The sequence below is a fragment of the Peromyscus eremicus genome, chromosome 8a (assembly GCF_949786415.1).
Source record: "Peromyscus eremicus chromosome 8a, PerEre_H2_v1, whole genome shotgun sequence".
Taxonomy (NCBI): Eukaryota; Metazoa; Chordata; class Mammalia; order Rodentia; family Cricetidae; genus Peromyscus; species Peromyscus eremicus.
The window spans coordinates 76,091,111-76,114,536 of NC_081423.1; the positions used below are offsets into that span (position 1 = coordinate 76,091,111).

Consider the following 23,426-nt stretch of genomic DNA (forward strand, 5'->3'; position numbering starts at 1 on the left):
ATCACACCAAATTGCTACTGAGAGCATTCTGAAAAGACCTTTGACCTTTTAACCAACTTTCCTAGGTGTCTTTTCATTTTAAGTAATCTACTTCATTATTTCCATCCCTTTAAGTAATGCTACCACTGTTTGTAGCTTCTTGCTGTGTCCTGAAATGAGAGCTTCATCACTACACTAAGGCTTAGTTGGCACACGTTTACAGCTATCAGTAAGCTATCAGCTCTGCTTGATTTTAGGGTGGGATTTTTGCTTCTTGATTTCTAGATCAGAGAAATGTGAAGAGCTGATTCTTAGGTGTGAACATGAGCAACCTCGTGCTGGGTTCGCAGATATTACATAATGTGCTACAGGTTGAGCATCCCTAGTTCAAAAATCCAAAATCCAAATTGCTCTGAAATCCAAAGCTTTGGGAACATCAACATGGCATTCAAAGGGTTTTAGATCAAGAACATTTTTCATTGGAGATTTTCAGATCAGAGATACTCAACTGCTAACATCTATGTAGATTTTTTTTTTTAAGTCTGAATTACTTCCATTCTCAAGCATTTTTTTTTATCTGGAGTTTTCACCTGTGCTAAATCCAGGAACAGTGTAATCGGCATGCTTTGTGAATGAGCTTCATCAACCATTGCAAAAACCAGGGCCCTTCTGATTCACACAGGTTTCCCAATGCAAAACATGAGTAAATACAGGTCACTGACAGAGAGGGGGCAGTCCTTGTGGTTAACTGGTGGTGGAGGCACAGGGCACTTTCAGAGGTAACTTTTCAGGATGTGGTCACTGCTGATGAAATTACAGATCAGTCCCTGCTGAGTCTCCTAAGCATCTTGGCCTTTCAAACTCAAATGCTCTTTTAATCTCTTGTCACCATGAACTGGTGTTTCCTCAGGGCAGTTTGAGTTCTTCTCAGTGAGAGCCAGGGAGCTGCCAACTGCAATGAGAAATCTTCAGCTTCTCGGTATTTCAAAAAGGCAATGTTGGGCTTTAATGTCTGCAGCCATTGATTTGAGAGAATCTTCTAAGCAGGATCAGTCGCTAAGAGAAGGGTTATCTTAGATCAGCATGAATACCCTTTGCTAGGTTGTTGGACATCTCCTAGGGAGGCTGCAAGTTGAAGTATGGTTTGTTAAGCACCTGGCTTTCTCTTTAGGAAGCAACAATAAAAAGAAAAAGGCCAACATCCCCGCTGTCTGTGTGAGCAAGCATTGCAACACAGATGTACTCCTTGTATTCAGAACATGAACTTAAGTTGCTTTCTTGCCTAAGGAGCAAAATTATACTAAAGTACAGAGTCCCTACTGGGAGATAACTGGTCACTGATAAGCATATTGCGATGTAAATATGAATAATTAAAATACCCAGAACTGCATCGCTCTACAAAGCACTTCCACATTCATTTGTCATAGATTCAATGTATGTAAATGAGAAAAATCTCTGAAAGTGTGAACAAAACTAGAGCAGGTAGGCATTTTTTTATCATGTCTTTTATTTTTGAAATTATAATTACATCATTTCCCCCTCTTTCTTCTTTCACATACCCCTCCTTTCTCTCCAAACTTTCTCATATACACCTTCTTGCCCTCAAATCACGACATCTTTTTTTCATTAATTGTTGTTATATACATATATATTCCTAAATACATAAATGCAACCTACTCAAACTATATAATGTTACTTATAGGTATGTTTTCAAGGCTGACTATTTGGTATTGGATAACCAATTGGTGTGTTCTTCCCTGACAGAGTATTTCTCCTTCTCTTTTTGAAGTGGCACCATTAAACTGCTTCCCACTCCCTACCCCTGATCTGATCATTTAGTACACACCTTTTGTGTTTAGTACAAGGATGAGTCAAATGACCTCCCCAGGGATATGCAGTTGTCCTCAGAATATATAGAGGATTGGTTCCAGGACCCCTATTAGACACTGAAAACCTCATGCACTCAATTCCTTATATAAACTATTCTCATATAATGTATCCATACATTGGCATACATTTTAAGTTATCATGCCCAACAAAATATAAATGCCATGTGAATCATTGTCCTACTGTATTGCATTGGTAATAATATCAAGAAGGCTTTAGATATTATTACAGATACAAGGATTCAGTATGGACACAATTACCATAGGTCTAACTACATGATAAGTATCAACAACTATGTAATTTTTTTCTAACACAGTAGTTTGATTCCATAGTCACAGAACCTTCTGGTTTAAATAAAAGTTAAATAAATTTCAATAAAGGACTGATTTTGAGAGCTCAGAGAATATTGTGCCATGGACAATAAAGTAAGTGAAGTGCTGTTCTGGTTACAAACCAACTTCTGTTGCTATTCCTACTGTACGCTGCAGGTCTCATCCAGCTACTTTCCCCCTTTATTCACTGCTTAGCAAATGCCTTAGTATCCTTCTCTATGATATGGAAAAGCAGGGATTTCAACATGGGACATAACTACAGGGCCTGGGCCTATGAAAGATGGTGGGTGAGTTGATTGACCTTTCAAAGAAGGTTTTGTATCTAGAATGGCACTGGCAGCAAGGCAGAATGGAGAGTGAATGGCTTGAATTAAGAATCAATCCACCATTCCTTTGACTTGCTCAGAATGCCATCAAATCCACACTGTTCCTTAATATGAATACTTTATAGTATATGTAAACAACAAGTACCTGGGACCAGGCCTTTCTTCCCATGTCACCCGAGGGGGCTATGGCCAGACATGCCAGCACAAATACATGGCTAGCACTGTGCCTTTCACACAGCAAGAGGCTCAACATGATGACAATCTTCCCATTCTGCTCCCTTTGTCTCTTCTTCCACAAGAGTATATCATGTAAAAACTAATTTTCTATCCTTCTTTTATAATTTAAATAATATTATCCTTGAATCTACTGTATAGTAGGCACTATTCTTAAGAATGCTATCCATTCTAGTTGGAGAGAAAAGTATGTAAAAAATCACAACACAATGTGAGTAAATGGGATTGAGCAAATGTCCAAGGATTACAGGACTAGGTATGTGATTCTAATGGAAGGAATGGAAAATAAAGTAGGAGAGAGAGGGGGAGAAAGCTTCTTTGAAAAATTTTGACCTACATCTTGAAAGGTGAGACTGGATATTGATGAACCAGCTTTCCTCTGTCAGGCTTGAAAGCCCTCTTATAATAAAGACAAAGTAGTTTTTTTTCTTGTTTATAACTAAATCTCTGTTTCTCAAGGGTTGGGCTATGCCCCACCTATAATCTTAACCACAAATGGTTCTGTACTGCCTGTTCCTGGAAATAGCAACCATGTCTTTATTTCAAAAGATGATTATGACCACCTGTTGTTATGATGACCTGTTGTTACGACTGCCTTATGACCACCTTGCAATCATGTCTTTGTTTCAAAAGATTATTATAACCAACTTACTATGCTTATGTTCTGCTTCTGTAACCTGCCTATTTGGCTGCCAAATGCCCATTTGGAAACCTCCTATCCATGAGCTATAAAAACTTGCAATACTGCTTTCTCAAATCCCAGTTTAGGGTGAGATGACTGACTGGCTAATCTTTGGGGCACCTTAAAAATAAAAGCTTGCTTTAATCAATCATGGAAGTGATCTTTCTCATATCTGTGGAATTAACAACATCTGTAAATCCAACTGGTAAAGATTCTTCCAAGCCATGAACTACTGGAGGTTGTGTGTGTGTGTTGGTAGCATTAAAGGGTGCTCTATAGGATTAAACACATATTTGGGTACCTGATCATGAGTACAAAAAAATATATAGCTGGGTGGTGGTGGCTCACATCTTTAATTCCAGAACTCAGGAGGAAGAGCCAGGCAGATCTCTGTGATCTACAGAGCAAGATCCAGGACAGGCTCCAAAGCTACACAGAGAAACCATGTCTCAGAAAACCAAAAAAAAAAATTATTGTAATGTTCATTTCACTATGAGTTTCATTTTGAATGTAAAAACTTTCCTCTGAAAGACCCTTAGAAATATTCAATCTTATTCAACCACCTCAAGAACAATCTTTTACAACTCCTGCCATATAATCAGGTTCAATATTGTGACAGTCAACATATCATACCTGCTCATCTACCTCCTGTCCGCTCATCTTCCTGTCAAAGAATAGTGTTGAGTTATTACTCTGTGCCAAGCATCAGAATAGGAACAGGGAATATAATGGTGGTATCAAATCAAAACTCTAGGGCAAGAAAGTAACATGGGCCTAGAAATCTAATCCTGACATTCACTGTACCCTGAATCCCTTGTGGACCACAAATCGAGCCTGATTTCTGGTCCTGCTACTGGCTGTCCAAGTCTCCTGTCCCTGTAATGAAGAACTGACCCTAGAGCTGGGAACTTAAGGGAGTTTTGAAAGCGCTAAGGTATGTGAAAGTGGAAAATTACTCAAGGAGTATTCCAAGCCAAAGAAATCACAAAGATTTTGTCATTAATAAGACCTAGGAGGTTGGAGATCTGAGGTGAATGGCTCAGTCTGTAAAGTACTTACTGTATAAGCTTGGGAAACTAAGTTCAAGCCCCTAGCACACACATATAAAGTGCTGATATATATAGAGAGAAGAGTATTCCTGGGGCTCATCACAGGCTTGTAAAGAATCAGGGAGAATGAAGTTCAGTGAGAGACCTTGTATTAAATAACAGGGTAGAGACTGATAGAAGAAGACATCCAAAATAGACCTCTGATCTCCACACAGGTGCACACAGGCACACACATGCACATACTGAGGAGATGGAAAGCCTGGAATTGTGGGTCATTTTTGGAACATGGTCCATGAATGAATTTGTGTGAGACTTCTGAGATCTTGTGAGAAAACTCCAAGCAAGCAAGACAAGATTCTTGTAATCTCTTTTCCTCCATAATATGGCTTGTTCTTCGAATGTGCTTTCGTGCTCCTCCAAGGTGTAGCAGATAGGAGTGAGTTCACTTTTATTCATTATAACTGGCTATTGTTATTTGTTTATACACCTCTAGGGAAAAACATGTTTTTGCTACATGCAGCTTGTCCTTGTGATTGTATACTTTACTCAGGTGACTCTTATAAGTTATCTGATGCTCTGAATAAAGTTGGCTATTACATGAATATTTAGTCTGCTTCATTTTTAGGCCCTTTTCTCCCAGGTTCACACCGCCAACTAGAATGGTAAACAGGTCATGCCTATACCCTTAGCAGTAAGGGTGCTAAGATAAGAAAATTGACACAAGTTTAAGATGAACATTGGCTGCATAGTAGATTCCAGTCTATCCTGGACCCAAAACAAGAATTTGGTAAGATAAAAATCAACAGTAGATGGTTGTAATTTCCTCCAAGACTAATATGAAATAGGATTATGTAATAGTTAAATAATAAAGTTATGGAGAAGAGTTAAATGTAAAGATACTATATGGTAGAAATTAAATCTCAATAGAAAATATATTGCATTCTTATTGGACAATTCAGCCTGTAATAAAAGATCAACAGATCACTTGCTTGATTTTATTCCCGATTTAGAGACTGAATACATTCTGTTTGTGCTCCATGACTCCATAATGGCGTGAAGATTGTGTCTCCTGATGCCTCATGAAGATAACTGAGTTCTGTTATCTTTGCAAATGACAAAGAAAATGATCTAAATACATGTCAATCTCAAGACAGACTGTAACAGCTGTGGTGTCTGTAGGACTACACAAATGTGAATGCAGTGACAAATTCCAAACATTAAGACATTCGGTGCTAGAATTGGCTGGGAGGCTGGTCTCAGCTGATCTGCACATACATCTGGGCAGTGAGGCTTGTATTATTATCTTAACCTTTCATAATTTGCCTAATTTTGACATTTATGTGAAAGTGTAATTTACATGCATATGCAGAGAGTGTCAGAGTTAAGAGAGAAGGAAAATGAAATGTTTACTGGCACAAACAGATTGAGGATGATGTAGTCTAAGGTACCCATGTATTTTGCGAGATTTTTAAAGTTTGTCAGATGTTTGGATTTGTAGGAACTCATTCCCTGATACTCTCTCATCCTCAACTTTTAGAACTTCCAGTGGCTGAAAATCCCCTGTTTCCATAAGCTCTGTTATTTTTATCTGATGTTTATGTCTCACACTCCAGATGGCTTCCGTGTCATTACTAGCATGATCTCCTAGAGGCCAAGAGGCTTCAGCTCTTTTCTATAAAAACTTCCACTGGGCGTGTGGTTACCCAGAGCATCAGCCTACTCATTTTCTTCAGGTTGAGTAGGTGGAGATAATAAATTCCTCAGTTAGTATATGAACACATTTTGAATCATTATTCTCTTTGTGGCTATGACTCTCCACTTCAATAAACTAATTTCAGATTTTATCTGGAGCACCAGTAATTACACAGGACAAGAGAAATTACAGAATGTAATCTGATAAGGCTTAACACAATCATTAGGCTAAACTTTAAGCCAGAGACAAAAATCACAAGGTTTTAATGCCTACTCTCCCTTTTGCTAAATTCTCAAAAACAAATCACCTGACTACTAGCATTTGTTTGTTTGTTTTTTATTTGCTTATTTATTTATTTATTTTTGTGACAGAGCCTCACTGTATAGCTCTGGCTAGAATTACAGATGTAATTCTATAGTTACCATCCCCAGCGGCCTTGGTTCTGAGAAAGAATAATGTTGAAGAGGAAGGGGTGGGGTTACCTTAGTCTCTGCTGTGGCTTGGTAACACAGGGGAACAGAATGAAGATGTAAATTTAACCTGGGTTTAAATCGCCAGTTCAGCTACACAGTAGCCCAACATTCTTTTATGAGTTACTCAACTCTCTGAGCTTCAGTTTATCATAGAAAAATGTCTCAAGTAGTATCATCCTGCTGGATCATGGTGATGAGTAATTTTATGCAAAGCTATGGTCTTTACAGACTACAAAGTAATCCATGACTCACTCAGTAGATTGAACTGGCTGTGATTTCTGTTGCTAATTTTGTTTAAATTATTTCTTTTAATTTTTTGAAATTATAATTACATCATCCCCACCCCCCTCTCCTTTCCTCCCTCCAAACATTCCCATATATGTCTCTTGCTCTCTTTCAAATGTATGGCCTCTACTTCTCATTAATTGTTGTAACATGCATATATGTATATGTGTATACACTTACGTTCCTAACTACAGCCTGCTTAGTCTGTAAAATGTTACTTGTAAGTATGTTCTCAAGGCCTACGTTTGGTATTAGATAACTAACTGTGTGCTCTTCCTTGAGGAAGACTCTTTCTCACACTCTCAGCATTCCTTAGTTCTTTGTGTAGGGTTGACACCTCATGTACTTCCCCTACCCATGTTAACATGTTGATGTCTTTGTTCAGCTTATGTTGAGGCAGTCATATTAAGTGAGACTTTATGATTGTGGCTTCCTGCTAAGTGGAGACCATTTCAGTAAATGCAACTAATCAAATTACAGAACTACAGAGCCCAGTTGCAACTAATACATCTTCAATTCAACTCTAGAACCTAAGGCTCAACAATCACTGGGAAAGAGGGACAGAAAGATTATTTAAGATCCAGAGGATTGGAGGTGTTGCCTTGAGAGTGTGTCTCCTTGGTATTTCTGTTGCTGACTTTATTCCTTTGGCTTTTACTATGACCTGGAAAGATAAAAAGTTTTCACTAACATGTTCTACTTTATGTATGAGGCAACTGATGCTAAAAAACAAAGAAACCCATTGATGCCAGTCAAGCCGGAAGACAGAAAAGAAACATTATACAGCAGAGAAGAACAGAGGATCTGGAGCCAGATTTGCATCTGGACTCTGGCACTTGCCAGTGTCTGTGTATACTTGGGAAGTTACTTAATATCTCAGTGTCTCTGAGTTCCTGAAAGAAGCAAAGCAACAGCAAAGTCTACCTTATAGATTATTAAATGAGAACAGGTATTAAAAACACTTAGGGTAGTGTCTGACATGGGGTGAGTGCTTGATAAATCAGGACTGGAGCTCAGCTCCCCTATGCCAATGTCGTCCTCCCTACCTCCCTGCACCATCTGCCAAGGAGCCAGCTTTGACGCTTCTCTGGGTGTGTATTCTATGCAAGAGACAATGTCTCTAGGAGTGAAATTTTCCTTTGAGAGTCCTTTGAGGAAAAGGGCTTGCATTGTCCTCTATCAGGTATTATTCAAATATATAAATATCTAAATTATAGACACAGGCCTGGCAAGTTTTGTACTCCCAGGAACACTGCAACACTTCAGGTCTCATACAACTACCAAACCTGGAAGATTTCCCTGGAGGTCAGGTGTCTGGGGTACTATAGTGCTAGCAGGGGACTAGAGTAAGCTTTCCTAATCAGGAAGACAGAGCCAATAAATTACATAACTATTATATACTCAAACAGCATAGCACTGACAGAAGGTTATACAAATAGAAAATTCTAGAAAGATGGGATCAAAAAATATATAACTTGCTTCTGGAGCCTGGGGAGATGGCTTGCAGCACAAATGTGAGCATGAAAATTTAGATTCACAGCACTCACACAATTGCCAGGCAGCCATGGTGGCTTGCCTAATGCTAAGACATAGGAGGCTGAGACAGGGGATCCTCAGAGCAAGGTAACTAGGTAAATTAGCCAATCAGTGAGCCATGGGTTCAAGCAAGAGACCCTGCCTCAATACATAAGGTGGAGAATGATTGCAAAATACCCAGTGTCCAACTCTGACCTCCTCATGCATGAGCACGTATACTCATATGTACCTCACGCATGTGTACACACATATTAATGTAGATATACATATACTATATATACATATACATGTTAGATAAATATATAAATATTTCTAGCATTGTTTAGCTACTTTATGTCACTGTGATAAAGCCCCATGACCAAAAGCAACTTAGGGAAGAAAGAGTTTATTTCCTATTACAGTTCCACATCACAGTTTATCATCAAGAGAAGCCATGGTAGAAACTCAAGGCAGAAACTGAAGCAGAGAACAGGGAGGATCCTGCTTTCTTACACAACCCGGTACCACCTACCTGAAGTGTCACTACCCACAGTGGTCTGGGCCCTCCCACATCAATCACTGATCAAGAAAATGCTTCACAGAGTTACCCATAGGCCAACCCAATGTGAGCATTCCATCAGTTGAGATTCCCTTTTCCCAGATGACTCTGGCTTGTGTCAAGTTGACAAAAAGATTAGCATTATCCACCTTTTATCTGAAACTCTATAGACATCTGCTATACAGGATATCCATGGCGCTGGTCCCTGGTATATCTTAAAAATATAATTGTAAATAACATACTAAAAAAAGTAATTTAGAAAACATTTAAGGAAGTTTGTAACATAATCTATAATTGAACAGGACACCTTAGATAAGAGAGAAAATCCAAATCAATAAACCTAATCATATAAAATTTTTACCATATAACAAAATACCAAAAGAAAGAGAAACAGCCAAATGAAAGAATGGAAAAAAATATTTGTAGTACATGATAAGGGTTCATAGCTCCACAAGGCAAATGACAGCTAAAAACTGACAAAAAACTAAATGACTCAGATTAAAAAAAATAAAATGTGGAGGATAGGATCAGAAAAGAACTGCAAAGAGCCATTGAAAATATGAGAACATACTTAACTTCAGTAGTAGTTAGAGGGTGCAAATTAAATAAATGAGATTCCATTTTTACTGTCTGCTTATCAAAAATAAACAGTGACTAGCATCCATGGAGGGCTATGGAGTCAGTGAGGAAAAGGGCACACTGTGCAGTCTGTGTGTGTAGTCATAGATGAAGCCAGAGCTTTTTAATGTGCGCTGGCAGCATCTGCTAAAATAGAGTGTGTGTGTGTGTGTGTGTGTGTGTGTGTGTGTGTGTGTGTGTGTGTGTGTGTACATTCACAGAACAATACTACCTTTAAGAATCTTTTCTACTGAAATGAAAGCACCACTACAAAAGTAGAATGTGCTTGAGGCTATTTATCACAGCATCGATTCAAATGCTAAAATAAGACGGAAATAACCTTAATGTCTTTCATTGAGGGAATGGTTGGGAAATGTAAAGACTGCTCAAATGATGGATGCCCTCCATAGCCTTAAATACAAGAAACTGCTCTATTAACATCAACTGATGGAATAATGTTCCCTGAGACAAGGAAAACCTTTTAGAATATGTATAAGTGCATTTGGGTGTGTGGATACAAGCATAGAGAATAAGATGAATGCCACCTGCCTCACCACCCTTGCCGTCACTACTAATGGAAGAAGATCGCCTGTCATTTTCTACCGATTTTCCCGCAGCTTCTCAGGTTACCACATATGCAATAATTGAACTTTTAAAAAGTTAAGTTAGCATAGGAGTTAATGAATTTCGTTATGGAATTTCCAAACATGTATGCAATTAGACTTTGCTCTTATTCATTGCCATCCCGTACTGCCCTTCTTATGCCCTGCCCTGGCCTCCATCCTCTCCTCAAGACCCTCTTCTGCTCTCATGTCACATATATTTCATACTTTATCTTTTTTCCTCTTCTTCCTCCATCACAATCTTTCCTTCCCCTCTCATCATCCCTTTTCTACCCATCTTGGGTTGTGACTATAGTTCAGAGCATTTTCCTGATAGGTTTAAGACCCTGAGTTAAATACCCAGTACCTAAAAGAATAAAACAAAATAAAAATAAACAAACTGATCTTGGAAGAGCCAGTTCACCTTTTAGAATCTCACTCATTTCATAGAAAATAATTACAGCATTCTCTCACAGAATTTAGGGGAGGATTAAGCAAGATAGTTCGGGTTTCTAGCACAAAACTAATTAAAAGGTGTTTGACCAGTAGACGACGGCTTCCTCTCCCTTCATTTCTCTCCATTCTCAGTTGATGAGTTCTCAAGGATGCAGCTCAGTTACTATACTGGAATCACGCACAAATGGGAGGTAAAAAGCTGCTGTGTGAACATATACTCGGACAGCTTTCAAATGCCAAACTGAGATGATTTTTTTTCCTCTGGAATTAAAATCCTCTCAGATGACCCATATCATTCCTCACTCCCTCCGTCTATACAAACATTGAAGACTGGAGATCCAAGAAAAGAATTCATATGCCTCATGGAAATTATGACATTAATAGACCAACCTATTTCCTAGAGTCCCCACAGAACTGCCTTTGAAATCAAGCTGGGTTAGATGGGCATCTGCAGGCTGCCTCTTCTTGCTCTCCTCTCTCAATTTTTAACCATGTTTCTTTCTACCCCATGAACACTATGAAAGTGGGATCAGCGTGCCAATTTTCCGGTATCGCTGCTCTTAGACCCTCTTCCAGCAGTTGTTAAATAGTTGTTATAGCACTAGTACTGTGCTGGATCTTTTTGTTGACACCCTCTCAGTCTTCACAATGAGCCTGTGAAGTAGCTACCATCCTGTTTTAGAGACTGAGAAATTAAGGCTGTAGAATTTCAGCTACATACTTGTGGTTCCATTGTGAGGACATAGTTCATATTTCTCTTATATAATAATAATTCTTTAAAGTTGGGGAAGTCGGAAGAGCCCATGCCTTAGGTACTAGCAGTTTAATGGCATTCTGATTCTAGTAACACTCCATGACAGCTGTTAGTACTACTGTATCTCTCTGTCTAAGGAAATGCATGGGTGTTTTAACCAGTTCTGCGATGTTTAGGTCTTACAACAAAGCCCTTCTATAAGAAAGGCATAGACTAATGCTAGGAAAAGAGTCTGAATTGGTTTGCTCCCCTCTATGTAGCTTTTGAAAACAATAATTTTATTGTTTTTTGAGAATTTTATACAGTGTCTTGAACACATACACTCCCCCTCTACCAACTCTTCTAATAACCATCTTCTGCGTCCTCCCCTCACTTCACACTGAACTTTGAATTTTCTTCAGTTATCTTCTTTTTTTCTACATAGAGTCCAGTTTGTGTTGCTCAACTAGTCTTGGGAAAGGGACCTGCTCTGGAATGTGGTTGACCTACCAACAAGGACATCATTAAAGAAAACTGACTCTCCCTTTCCCAGAAGTTATTAAGTACTGAGAGGTGCTTAGCTGGTGGTGGGATTTTATAGCCATGATGGGATTTTGTGTAGTTTGAGCTTACACAGGTCTTGTGCATGCTGTTACAACTGTTGTGGATTCTTTTGTATATGTCTGTGTGTGTATACATACATACATATATACATTCATACTGTGTGTGTGTGTGTGTGTGTGTGTGTGTGTGTGTGTCTGTGTGTGTCTTTTGTACAGAAGATATGGTCTCCCTGATGTTATCCAGCACCCCTGGGTCTTAACAATGTTTCTGTTCCCTCTTTCAAGGAGATCCCTGAGTCTTTAGGAGAGGAGAGTGATATGTACATCCCATTTATGGCTGAGCACTCCACTGTTTCTTCTTCTCTGAATATTGACTAGTTAAGGGTGTCTGAGTTAATTCCCATCTACTGCAAGGAGAAGTTTCCCTGATCAAGGTTGAGAGATGCTCTGGTATATGGGTACAGTAATAACACGTTGAGTCATTTTAATACTATATCTACTTTGCAGAATAGTAGAATTGAATTCTCCCAGATGACCTATAACCAATCAAATCACAGGTTCTTTGACTCTCTAATAGTGCCAGGTATGGGTTACATCTCATGGAGCAAGCCTTAGATCCAATTAGAAAGTGTGTCCTATAACGTCCACGCCGTTATTGCACCAATGGACATATTCTGTCAGGCATTTTATTGTAATTTTCAGGGCTCATAGCTGGCTGAATTTAATAATTACTTTTCTACAGAGATAATGTAATGAAAACAGCATGGTAATAGAATTAAAAAGCAGACACATTGATCAGTGGAATAGAATCAAGATATAAGTCTACACACCTACATCCACATAATTTTTGACAAAGAAACCAAAAATACACACTGGAGAAAAGACAGCATCTTTGATGAATAGTTCTGATGAAACTGGATAGCTGCATGCAGAAGAAAGAAACCACTAGATCCTTATCTCTCACCCTATACAAAACAACTTCAAATGGATCAAGGACCTCCTGCACTGAATCTGATACAAGAGAAAGAGGAAAATGGGTCTTAACTTATATGCAAAGGACTTTTCTAACATGTAGCCCAGACATCAAGACCAACAATTGACAGATGGGACCACATGAAATGAAAAATATTCTGTATTTTGTACAGACAAGGGCATCATCATTCCAGTGAAGAGGCAGCCTTCAGAGTGGGGAAAAAGAATCTTTACTAGCTATACATCTGACAAAGGGTTAGTATCTAGAATATATAAAGAACACTTAAAACTAAACACTAAGAAAACAAACAAACCAATTAAAATGTAACAGGGAATTCTCAAAAGATGAAATACAGATGACTTGGAAATATTTTATGTTCAACAACCTTAGTCATCAGAGAAATTAAGGTAAAAGTAGTTTGAGTCAACGAAGTCTGGCATATCAAGTTGAGGCAGGACCAAGCCTCTCTCCCCTGTATTGAGGCTGAGCAAGGTATTCCCTCCCTAGGGAATGGGCTTCAAAAAGCCAGTTCATGCACTAGGGATATAGGAAGTGGGTGGGAGGAAGGTGGACAGTGAGCAGGGGGAAGGGATGCAAGGGGGAACTGTGGTTGGTATGTAAAAGAAAAAAAGTTTTAAATTAAAAAGGAAAAAAAGTATATTGAGATTTCATTTTATCCCAAACAGAATAATCAAAATCAAAGAAACAAGTGATCAACAGATGCTGGTGTGGATGTGGTGAAAGAGTAACACTTATTCACAGCTAGTGGAACTGTAAATTGGTCCAACTATGAGGGAAATTGGTGTTAAGGTTCTTTAAAAATAACCTGGAAATAAATCTACCATAGGATGCAGCTATACTACTCTTTGGCATATACTCAAAGAACTCTATATCTTACTACAGTGGTGTTTTCTCATCCATATTCATTGCTGCCTTATTCTCAATAGCCAAAAATGAAAATAGCTAGATGTCCCATCAACCAATGAATGAATAACGAAAATATGATACATTTGCTCAATGGAATATTATTTAGTTGTTAAGAAAAAAAAATTATTAAATCATAGCTAAGTAGATGTAGCTATATATAGCCATTCTGAATGAGGTCAACTCAGGCACCAGAAAGTCAAATGTCATATGTCTTCAATCATTTCTCACTTTGAATCTTCAAATGTTTTGATGCTCACTTTGAATCTTCAGACGTTTTGTATTCTACTTGGAACACCCATTAGAGGCCAGGAGTTTAGTAGGTGGCCATGCAGTGGAGGGGCTTTCCAGAGAGTAGAGACAGAACACAGTGGTATAAAGAGTTAAAGGAGAACAGTGGAATAGGAGTTCAATTGGGCAATGGTGGGAGAGCGGGTAGAGGAGAGAATATAAAAAAGATAACTAGTACTAAGGGCTTTTTTTAAAGACCTATGGAAATCTAATACTATACAAGCTCCTGAAATATATGCATATTAAAAAGAGGTTTAATAGAGTTACTGTACAATGAGGGAGTAGGCTCAATACCCCAAGTAGCTACTTCCCACTTAAAAAAAAAAAAACCAGGAACAGGTTATATCCTTTCAAGTTGTTGGCCAGTGGGGCCAGTTAGACACCTGAGCATTATAGGCTCTTGCCATTGCTCTTGGCTACCCTCCAGAAGGTAACGGTAAGACCTTATTGCTGGACATCATATATTTCAATCACAAAACATGGAGAAACCAAGCTGGCTATATTCCATGTGCTAGAAGGTGCCATGTATGCTACTAGAGGAGAAAATTCATCCTGCTTCTGTGTTTTAGCTTTAGAGTGCACATACCTCCATTATAATACTACGTTTTGTTGTAACTATTTACTAGCTTGTCTATCTTTCTATCCAAGTGAGGGCATTTAATTTATCTTTCCATCCTTGGTTCATTAGAGATGGCCCATTAATTTCTTTAATGAATGCACAAATTAACGATTATGTGTTAAGAAGGATATATGCAACTCCTCTGGGATGCCCAAGTGAGAGAATGGGGAGCTCTCATGTACCATGAATCTGGAGTCCAAATTATGGAGAAAGAAGCCAGCAGCAAAGGGGTTATTTCTGGGGCCAATTCCCTCCATGAAATAAATCTACAATCAGAAGGGGGCAAAGGCCTGAAGCAATGGGTGTTTTAACCATGCTTATTAATAACAACTCAAAGTAGAGATTTATTACAGTTGAAAACCACAGAAGGGGCAGTAAATCAGCACTAGTGAAAGAAAGAACAGGGAAGAGATATGAGTTCTTATTGAAAATGTATCCATGTGTTTGTAATCATGAAGTAGGGATTGCCATTGAAGTGGAAGGTTTTATTTGTGGGACTGAATTCATCATAAATATGTTTTGTGCCAGTAGTAGTCATTTCCCAAAATTATATTTGCTTTCCTTTGGCCAAAAAGTTGTGGGCTTAGTTTATTACTTGAAAAAGAAAAAAAGAAAAGATTGTCTCAGCTAAATCTCTTCATTGCTTCAAATCCAAATTATGATTTGTAAAGCACTGTCTGAATCTGAAGAAAATGCGATTTTATTGGCACATATGTTGAAGAGAATAGTTTATAAAAGAGAATAGTTTATAAAGCATTCAATTATGTCTGCCTTTGAGATAGAATTTAAACACACACACATGACAGGATGCAATGAACACACACACACACACACACACACACACAAAAAAAAAAAAAAAAAAAAAAAAAAAAAAAAAAAAACTATGTACCCAACTGCTGTCTGGGACCCAGTTTTTTCCTTCTCAGACTACCCTAAAGATAACTACCCTTAGTCTTGGCTTTGGTCCAGCCAAAGCAGATGTATGGCTTTCACTCATAAATCAGTCCATGACCGTGTACTCCCTTGTCTAAAATTCGGTGATTGCCTGTCACATAGGAATAAGATGCAAACTCCTTAGTAGGACCTGAAGAGTCCCCAGTCACCTGTTCTTCAAACCTAACCAGCCCTATACTGTCTCTCTTTTCTTCTTATCTGGGATCCAAGTTCAAGTCACATGGTTTCCTCTGTTCCTTGAACACATCAAGCTCTCTACGACTCTTGTTCCCATCTGTCTCGGACACACTTCTCTCTGAAATTCTTCTGAAACAACCATCCAAGTTTTTCAAAGGTCTGGTAATATCATTTACAAAGAAACCATCCTTGACCATTTTGCTTATTAGCCTATGTCTCCCATTCCAGTTTTATTCCATACATTACTCATTACCAACTTAATTTATCCCTGAATTTTAATAAACATATCAAAACTTATCATGTATACTCACTACTATACCAAAGGACTCCTGATAACAGAAGCCATATTTGTTTCATTCACTCCCAACAAGCCAGAAATGAAGATACTGTGTGGCACATAGTAGGTCTTCGGCAAATATTTGCTCAGTGAATTCTCAGTGTCAAGTCATATCTGAAATGTCATAGACTTGCAGTCAACAGTTTTGAATTCAGTTTATCTTAGATCTATAAAGTTTAACAAGTGCATAGGAATGGTACAAGTTAATTTCAAGTCTCTAACACTCTCCTCATAATAGCATCATCTCTACAAATTCTGCTGGCTCAGGACAAATCAATAGGCAGGATGGCAAGGATTTGGAGTATCCTCTTTAGGATGCAAACACCGTGAAGGCAAGTTTTAACTTTCAGTGTTAGAGTGAATTCTGCTGATCTCATGCTCTCTGGATCTACCTTTATTTTGATAAGATATTTGATATGTTTGTGTGGGGGTTGTCAAGCGATATTAACAGATTAAGATGGATTTTTATTGTTTCAGTGGTTTGAACAGATGCTGATAGGTTTTGCCTTGCTCTTGCCAAGGTTCATGATTTAAGCATTTGAAAACCAAGCAACTCCACATTTTCCATAGCTCACTGCACACGGAGCTAAGAAACCATTGGGGGTTTGTAGTTCATGGTAAGAATGACAGCATTGCCAAGGGGGAAATATTTTGGCAAGACAAATGCATAGTTGTGATGCGGCAGTTAAATTCCTCTGTTTAGTCTCTGTGAAAATTAATTTGCAAAGATATTCAGGTCTGTTTTGTGTTCTAGTTTATATGTTAATTAGAAGAGTGTGTGCAAGAGATGCCAAGGATGATGGAATTCCAATGTTTTCAGACTAGCTGACTATTAATTAATTAAAGTGGTTCTCACAATTTTATTTCATCTACATTTCCCCCACAATAAATTGTATTGGTCAAACTAGAAAAAGACTGCATTAGCAAATAAGTCATTTTCTTTTTTTCAAGAAGAAAGTTTAAAATTTGATTTATTGAAATAGCCATAGTGACTAAGAGTGAAAAAACTCAACGGGATTTCAAAATTTGAAAAATAGGAGCAATACCTCCACATTCTACTACTCCACCTCTGCTTCTGAAGGTGACATGGAGTGCCTGTAAGCCTGAAGGGTGCTCCTGTGGAGGTTGGCTAGAACCATGGTCATGATTGAGGACTCTGCATAAACCCAAATCCTTAGTCCTAGCTCATAGATATGACGTAGTTCTACACACCTAAAATGAGCTAATTCATTCCCAAGCTTCAGCGAGCAAGCATTGCTTGCCCTCCCATTCTTCAAGACTCCATCCTAAAGCATTTTCCTTGCATAGCTTTTGTAGATCTCTTCCTTGTCTATCTGTCACTCAAGATCTCTGGAGTGGCTTCCACACTTTAATTCTTCCTCAGCATTCACATTGCTTCTAGTAGCAAGCATTGACTTCTCCTTCAATGGGGATCAAAATCTGGTCCAGTCCATCCAGCCCAAGAGCACTTTAACTGGAGCAGCCTAAACTTTTTTTGTGTGTGTGTGTGTGTGTGTGTGTGTGTGTGTGTGTGTGTGTGTGTACGAGAGAGAGAGAGAGAGAGAGAGAGAGAGAGAGAGAGAGAGAGAGAGAGAGAGAGAGAGAGAGGAGAGAAAGAGGGAGAGAAGAGAGAGGAGAGATGGGGGACAGAGAGAGGGAGAGATTGGGCATATAAGTGCAGGGCCCGTAGAAGCCAGAAGAGGGTATCATTTGAATCCTTTCTATATAGAATTACAGACAGTTGTGAGCACATGGGTACTGGGAACCAAACACATGTCCTCTGGAAGAGTAGTGCTCTTAACCTCTCTCCAGCCTCTAGAGCAGCATTCTGCAACAATATCTTCCATTACATCTTCCTGGGACTCTGAAGAGGGTCCCGAAAGCATGCTGCCACCCCCAACCTCAACATATTTTTCTCCTAGACCGTTCTGTCTGTGTTATCCTCAAAGTTGTTCAGTTGCTTTCAAATTCTGCCTTTATTGACGTAGTTGATTTTTGAAGTAGTTTCATTTGAATTTTTTTTAAACTGCCAAATAGACACCGAAGTTATTTTTCTTGTTTTATTGTTTTTATGCTATTATTCTTGATTTACCAAAAGAGAAATGGAAGCACAAGTCTTGCAAGGGTCAGGGCAATAATTAATCCACTGCTTCTGACCGGATCCTTGTAGAGAGAAGTGGGTCTTCTGTGGCAACTGGAGTTTTCAGAGCTGATTCTGGTCTTTTCTCTGTGCTTTCTGGTCTCTGCCTGGCAGTGTGGCTGTGTGTAGAGTACTTTACCCTCTGATCTGTGATTTCCAGGCCATGAATGCATTTAGGTAAAATGAACTCTAAGGTGTTTTCTAGTTCTGAAAAAAAAAATACATATACATATATATATATATATGGCTGATTTAAAAACCTACCATTCAGTTGTGAGTAAACTCAGTACACTTTGAGGTGCTGAGCCGATGAGGGACACAGTGAGCCAAGGAAAGTTTTTCTTAGTTACTCTCTGATTCCTAAGCAGGTGGTTAGAATGAGAGGCAGGGGCCTTGATGGTGAAGAGGGGATATAAAGCCCTGAAACTGTCATAAAGAACTCCATACCCAGTAAAAGCAAAGGCAGATGTTCACATAAAGTTTTTGCTGTTTGTGTTTTTGTGGGGGGACTTTTTGGGTATGAAGTTTATTAGCAAGGCATGGCAACATCTGCTCACTGATGGTGTCATACAAAGGCAGCCTTACAGACAGTTTATGGGGTTAGAATTATTTTTGTTAATGATTTTCATGGGAGTAGATGAAATGCAATGTGTACCAGCTGTAGCTGTGTTTTATCATGCAGCTGCCTTATTGAGAACACACACACACACATACACACACACACACACACACACACACATACACACACACACACACACACACACACACACACACACACATTCCATACATGCATGTCTTGGTTATCAAAGAGTATATAAGCTGGAGTAACTGCAGAAACCAGGAAGGTAAAAAGAGACTGTGGTGGGGAGCTCTACAGAAGGGAATAGCAGGATACAGATGATGTGAAGGGGGAAATAGAAAAGGATGCCTTTAATTTGGAAGGGAGAATGATAAATAACACTAAGGATGTCTGAAAAAGCCATAGGGAGTCATATTGTTTTATCTTTATTTAAAATGGCATGTAATATACACAATATATGCATTCTCTCTCTTTCCCTCTCTCTCCCTCTCCCTCTCTCTCTCTCTCTCTCTCTCTCTCTCTCTCTCTCTCTCTCTCTCTCTCTCTCTCTCTCGTGTGTGTGTGTGTGTGTGTGTGTGTGTGTGTGTGTGTGTGTGTGTGTGTATTGAAGTTATGCTAGTTGAGGAGATAGTGCCTAAAAGCCGTAGACTCTCTTGCAGAAATCCACTGCCAGCCATGAGAAATTTCCTTTCAAATTGTTGGTCAGGGAATTCCAAGAGCCTCCCAAAAGAATATAAGTTATTGCTGCTTCCCCTAGTTGCCTCTCAGAAGTTGAAGGTAAGTCCATTTTTCAGAAGACACCATGGACACAGACCCGGAGGATCTGAGCTGGAAGTAACGTAGAAGCCTCTTCCCTGAGGACTCTCTCTATCATAGTATGAAAAGGTGCTATACAAGCTATCAAAGGAGGGAAGTAATCAATAGCTCCTACCCAAATGTGACATCTATGAACTACAACCATGACCAGCAGGCAAGACATTCCTAAAAGAGCAACAGTGGCACTCATATCTTTGCAGTAACCAACAGCTGTCTAATTGAATATAAGGCCTGTCCCACAGGAGGGGAATCATGCCCAATAATGGAAACCTAGCTAACTATCCAGGGCTAGTGAGATCCTATCACAGATCCTAGAGAACCATCTACTACTGCCACTTTACTAAACCAAGGCCACCCCTAACTTCATTCTAAATACTTATCCTTACACCCACAGAGAAATGCAGTTTTCATACCTCATCAACGAAGCTTCTCTTTGCAGCAGTTGTAGACCATTGCAAAAAGCCAGAGCTGCCATAGTGGATCATAGTGTATAAAACAACTGATGGTGAGGTGCTCAGCCTCAGACGACAAAACCCCTACACCTACGGTTCAGGGAACATTGTGGATGAAAAGTACATTTTGAATGCAAAAACTTCATTAGATATTATAGTTTTGCTAGGATGTGGTATCTTGTAAACATGTGAAGCAGTTTTCAGTGATAACATAGTTTATACATTAAGAAATGGTGTATCGAGGAAGCACAAGTCCATGAGTAAGTTTTCTTGTTTCTACTCTTGCTTTTCTTCCTTCTTCTCTTTCTTCTCTTTCTCCCTCTGGCCATTGCTGCCATATTGACAGTTGCTCATGTTGAGGAAGCCAATTCAAACTCCTTAACCTAAAAGGAACAGAGCCCCCAGAGGCTCGTTGGAATGGGTTAAGCCAAATTTGATATGAATCCCACTGCATGCTGGTGTTAAAGTATTTGTCTGAAAACCTGCTTCTGCCCAGTGTTGGCTTGAATTAATAAGGTCACCAAATATGGGGTTTTCATTGGAATAAAGATCCCATCAATCATAGTTCTTCAGAATTATACAACTGTTTGGCAAGTGTGTCCTAGACTCCTTTCTGACTTTGGTTTTAGCCATTAGGATATGAGCAGGCATGATGGCTACTGTAAGTTAACATCCGCATTCAACTTGAGTTTCTGAGATGGCAGTTGCATGTAAGAGGATTATGACATGATTGCAATGTTCATCAATAACCACTATCTGGTTCAACTCCTCCAAGGCTGAGCTGAATGCCCTTCATCAATAGTCTCACAGCACCTTCCAATTAGTCTCAACTTTTGGTTCTCATTATTCTTATCCTTTTATTCTTTCTTTGAGATTCAAACTAACCCAGGGCAGAACACCAAGGTGGGAGCTCACTGCATATAGTTGTTGTGGGTTGATCAGTGGATGAATGACCAAACACTCACAGTGAAAAATGGGGGATGCATGGCTTCTGCATTTCAATGGAAATACTGATGAGATAGTAAATGCTAAAGGTATAGTTTCTTCATGAACATAAACTGTGAATGTTAACTTTTTCTATTACTTTACTAACTGTTAAATACAAGAAAACAAGACTGGAAATTCTGTAATATATATACTAATAGGTGTATTACTGGAACACTAAAAGTGAGCTGACAGTTTTCCTTTGGATATCTGCACTCAGCACTCGATGTGATTTTTTTTCCCTGTCTCTCAAATGATGATGTTCTTCAGTTGCTGGAACATTAGGTTAATGACACAAGTTGAACCAAACAAAGATAGCGGCGTCAAGTTGCTAAGTTCCTGTCTGGTTTTGATTGGGGGGTCATAAAAATAAACCATTCCCTCAGTTTGGTCTTGACAACTCACGGAAAAACACCTTGTATATGTCAAATGACACTTACTTTGAAAAGCTTCAGATACCTTCAAGATTGGACACCACTGATTCTCACATCATTTCCACCTAGGAGAGGAACAGAGCATCCACTCTGGAGTTGTTAAATATTTGCTGTACTTTGAACATGTTGCAAAGAGGATATGACTTAAAAGACAATGTTAGTACCAAAGCACAGATGCAGTAAAGAGGCTGCAGGATGTGCATGAAGTAAGAAAATCTGACCTTCAGAGATCGTGAAGACAATATTTGAAGAAATTGACCAAGACTGAGGCCTGGGAAAATGACATGACAACACCTTGAGATCTACTTGAGTCAGAATATTACTTGACATTCTTTGTTTAACACCTTGTAACTTAGGTCTCCTTTTAATGTATTCTTTTTGCCTCTTTTCCACACAGCCTAATCCTCCAATTTCATTTTTACTCCTAGTTCCTTCTTTCTGGGGATTGGTGAACTCAGCTTGGAATCTTTGCTCTGTGGGAAAACGGCAGTCGCCAGTCAACATAGAGACCAGTCACATGATCTTCGATCCCTTTCTGACACCTCTGCGCATCAACACTGGAGGCAGAAAGGTAAGCCACCATGTAGCTTCCGTGATGATGGGTGATGCTCATTGTCAAAGCTAGTCTTCTGGATCTTGGTCTCTGTGATGAATGACACCTAGCAATTATCACAGACCTCAAGAGCACTCCTAACAAATATATAACTATGTCCAAATAGTGTTTTTCCTCCTTCATAAAATCCATGTGTCTCACAACTGCAGGACCCCAGGAAGTTGCTTAAGGTCCTGACCCTTGGCACCCCATGAAGGTCAGCACACAGTTGACGCCCCTGCCTACCATGTTGGATAATCCTTCCTCTGGGACTACTTCTCTTGATCTTCATTTAACTGCACTGAAGTAGAAGGAATTTATTTTAACAAGAGTAAAATCAGACGTTTCTCATCCTGGGAGGGAAAACAAACAACAATCACATAAGATGATTTATAAGAAAATCAATAATTAATCTTCCTGGGGCATCTTGCTGGCTAAGAATCCTCCCTTCTGCCCGGAAATGCTGAGCTGAGCTTTGTGATTCTTACACTAGACTCAGTCCCACCCTCTCCTCCTGCCAGGAGCGCATCCTTAATTTGTGAAGGGCATAATGCCTTTGGGAGCTGCTCACTGCTAGAATCCAGTATTTCTCTTGCTGACTTCTTTCTATTTCACTGCCTTTTACTGTTGGCTAGGATGTTAGAATTGGGGGGAAATGCACATGCATAGAAGATTGTGTTTGAAGGTGATTTTGTTGTTGTGAATTCAAGAGAAATGAAAAGCCACTTGTGTGCAAAAAAGCAAGGGCTGAAATTACAGGTATTTGTTATTCCTGGCAGATCCTTCTCCAGAGCTGGACTGTCCACTCTTCACCCTCTGTAGTCTGTTACTCATCCATTCTCTCTCTCTCTCTCTCTCTCTCTCTCTCTCTCTCTCTCTCTCTCTCTCTCTCTCTCATCATGACTCACCAAGAACTTGTTAGCAGCTTTAACTCAGGTCACAAGCCAGGTTCTAAGAAACATTGAAGTAGGGCTGGAGTGATACCTTTAGTTGGGAAGTGCTTACAGTACCTACAACTCCAGTGCATGGGAGGTGAGGCCAGGCAAACACAGGCTGATTAACCACCAGTTTAACCAAAATGGCCAGCTACAGGTTCAGTGAGAGACCTTGTCTCAAAAAATAGAGTGCAATGTCAAAGGTCTTGCCTCCACATTCACGTAGTCAGGT

General features: G+C 39.2%; 1 protein-coding gene across 1 annotated transcript in view; it reads left to right on the plus strand.

Moving 5' to 3' along the window:
- The window catches only part of Ca10 (carbonic anhydrase 10), a 513,556-nt gene that overhangs the window by 193,652 nt on the left and 296,478 nt on the right, over positions 1-23,426 (plus strand). Inside the window, exon 3 of the mRNA XM_059269621.1 lies at positions 22,096-22,238. Coding sequence (XP_059125604.1) covers positions 22,096-22,238 — 143 coding nt within the window. The remainder of the gene's footprint in view (positions 1-22,095; positions 22,239-23,426) is intronic.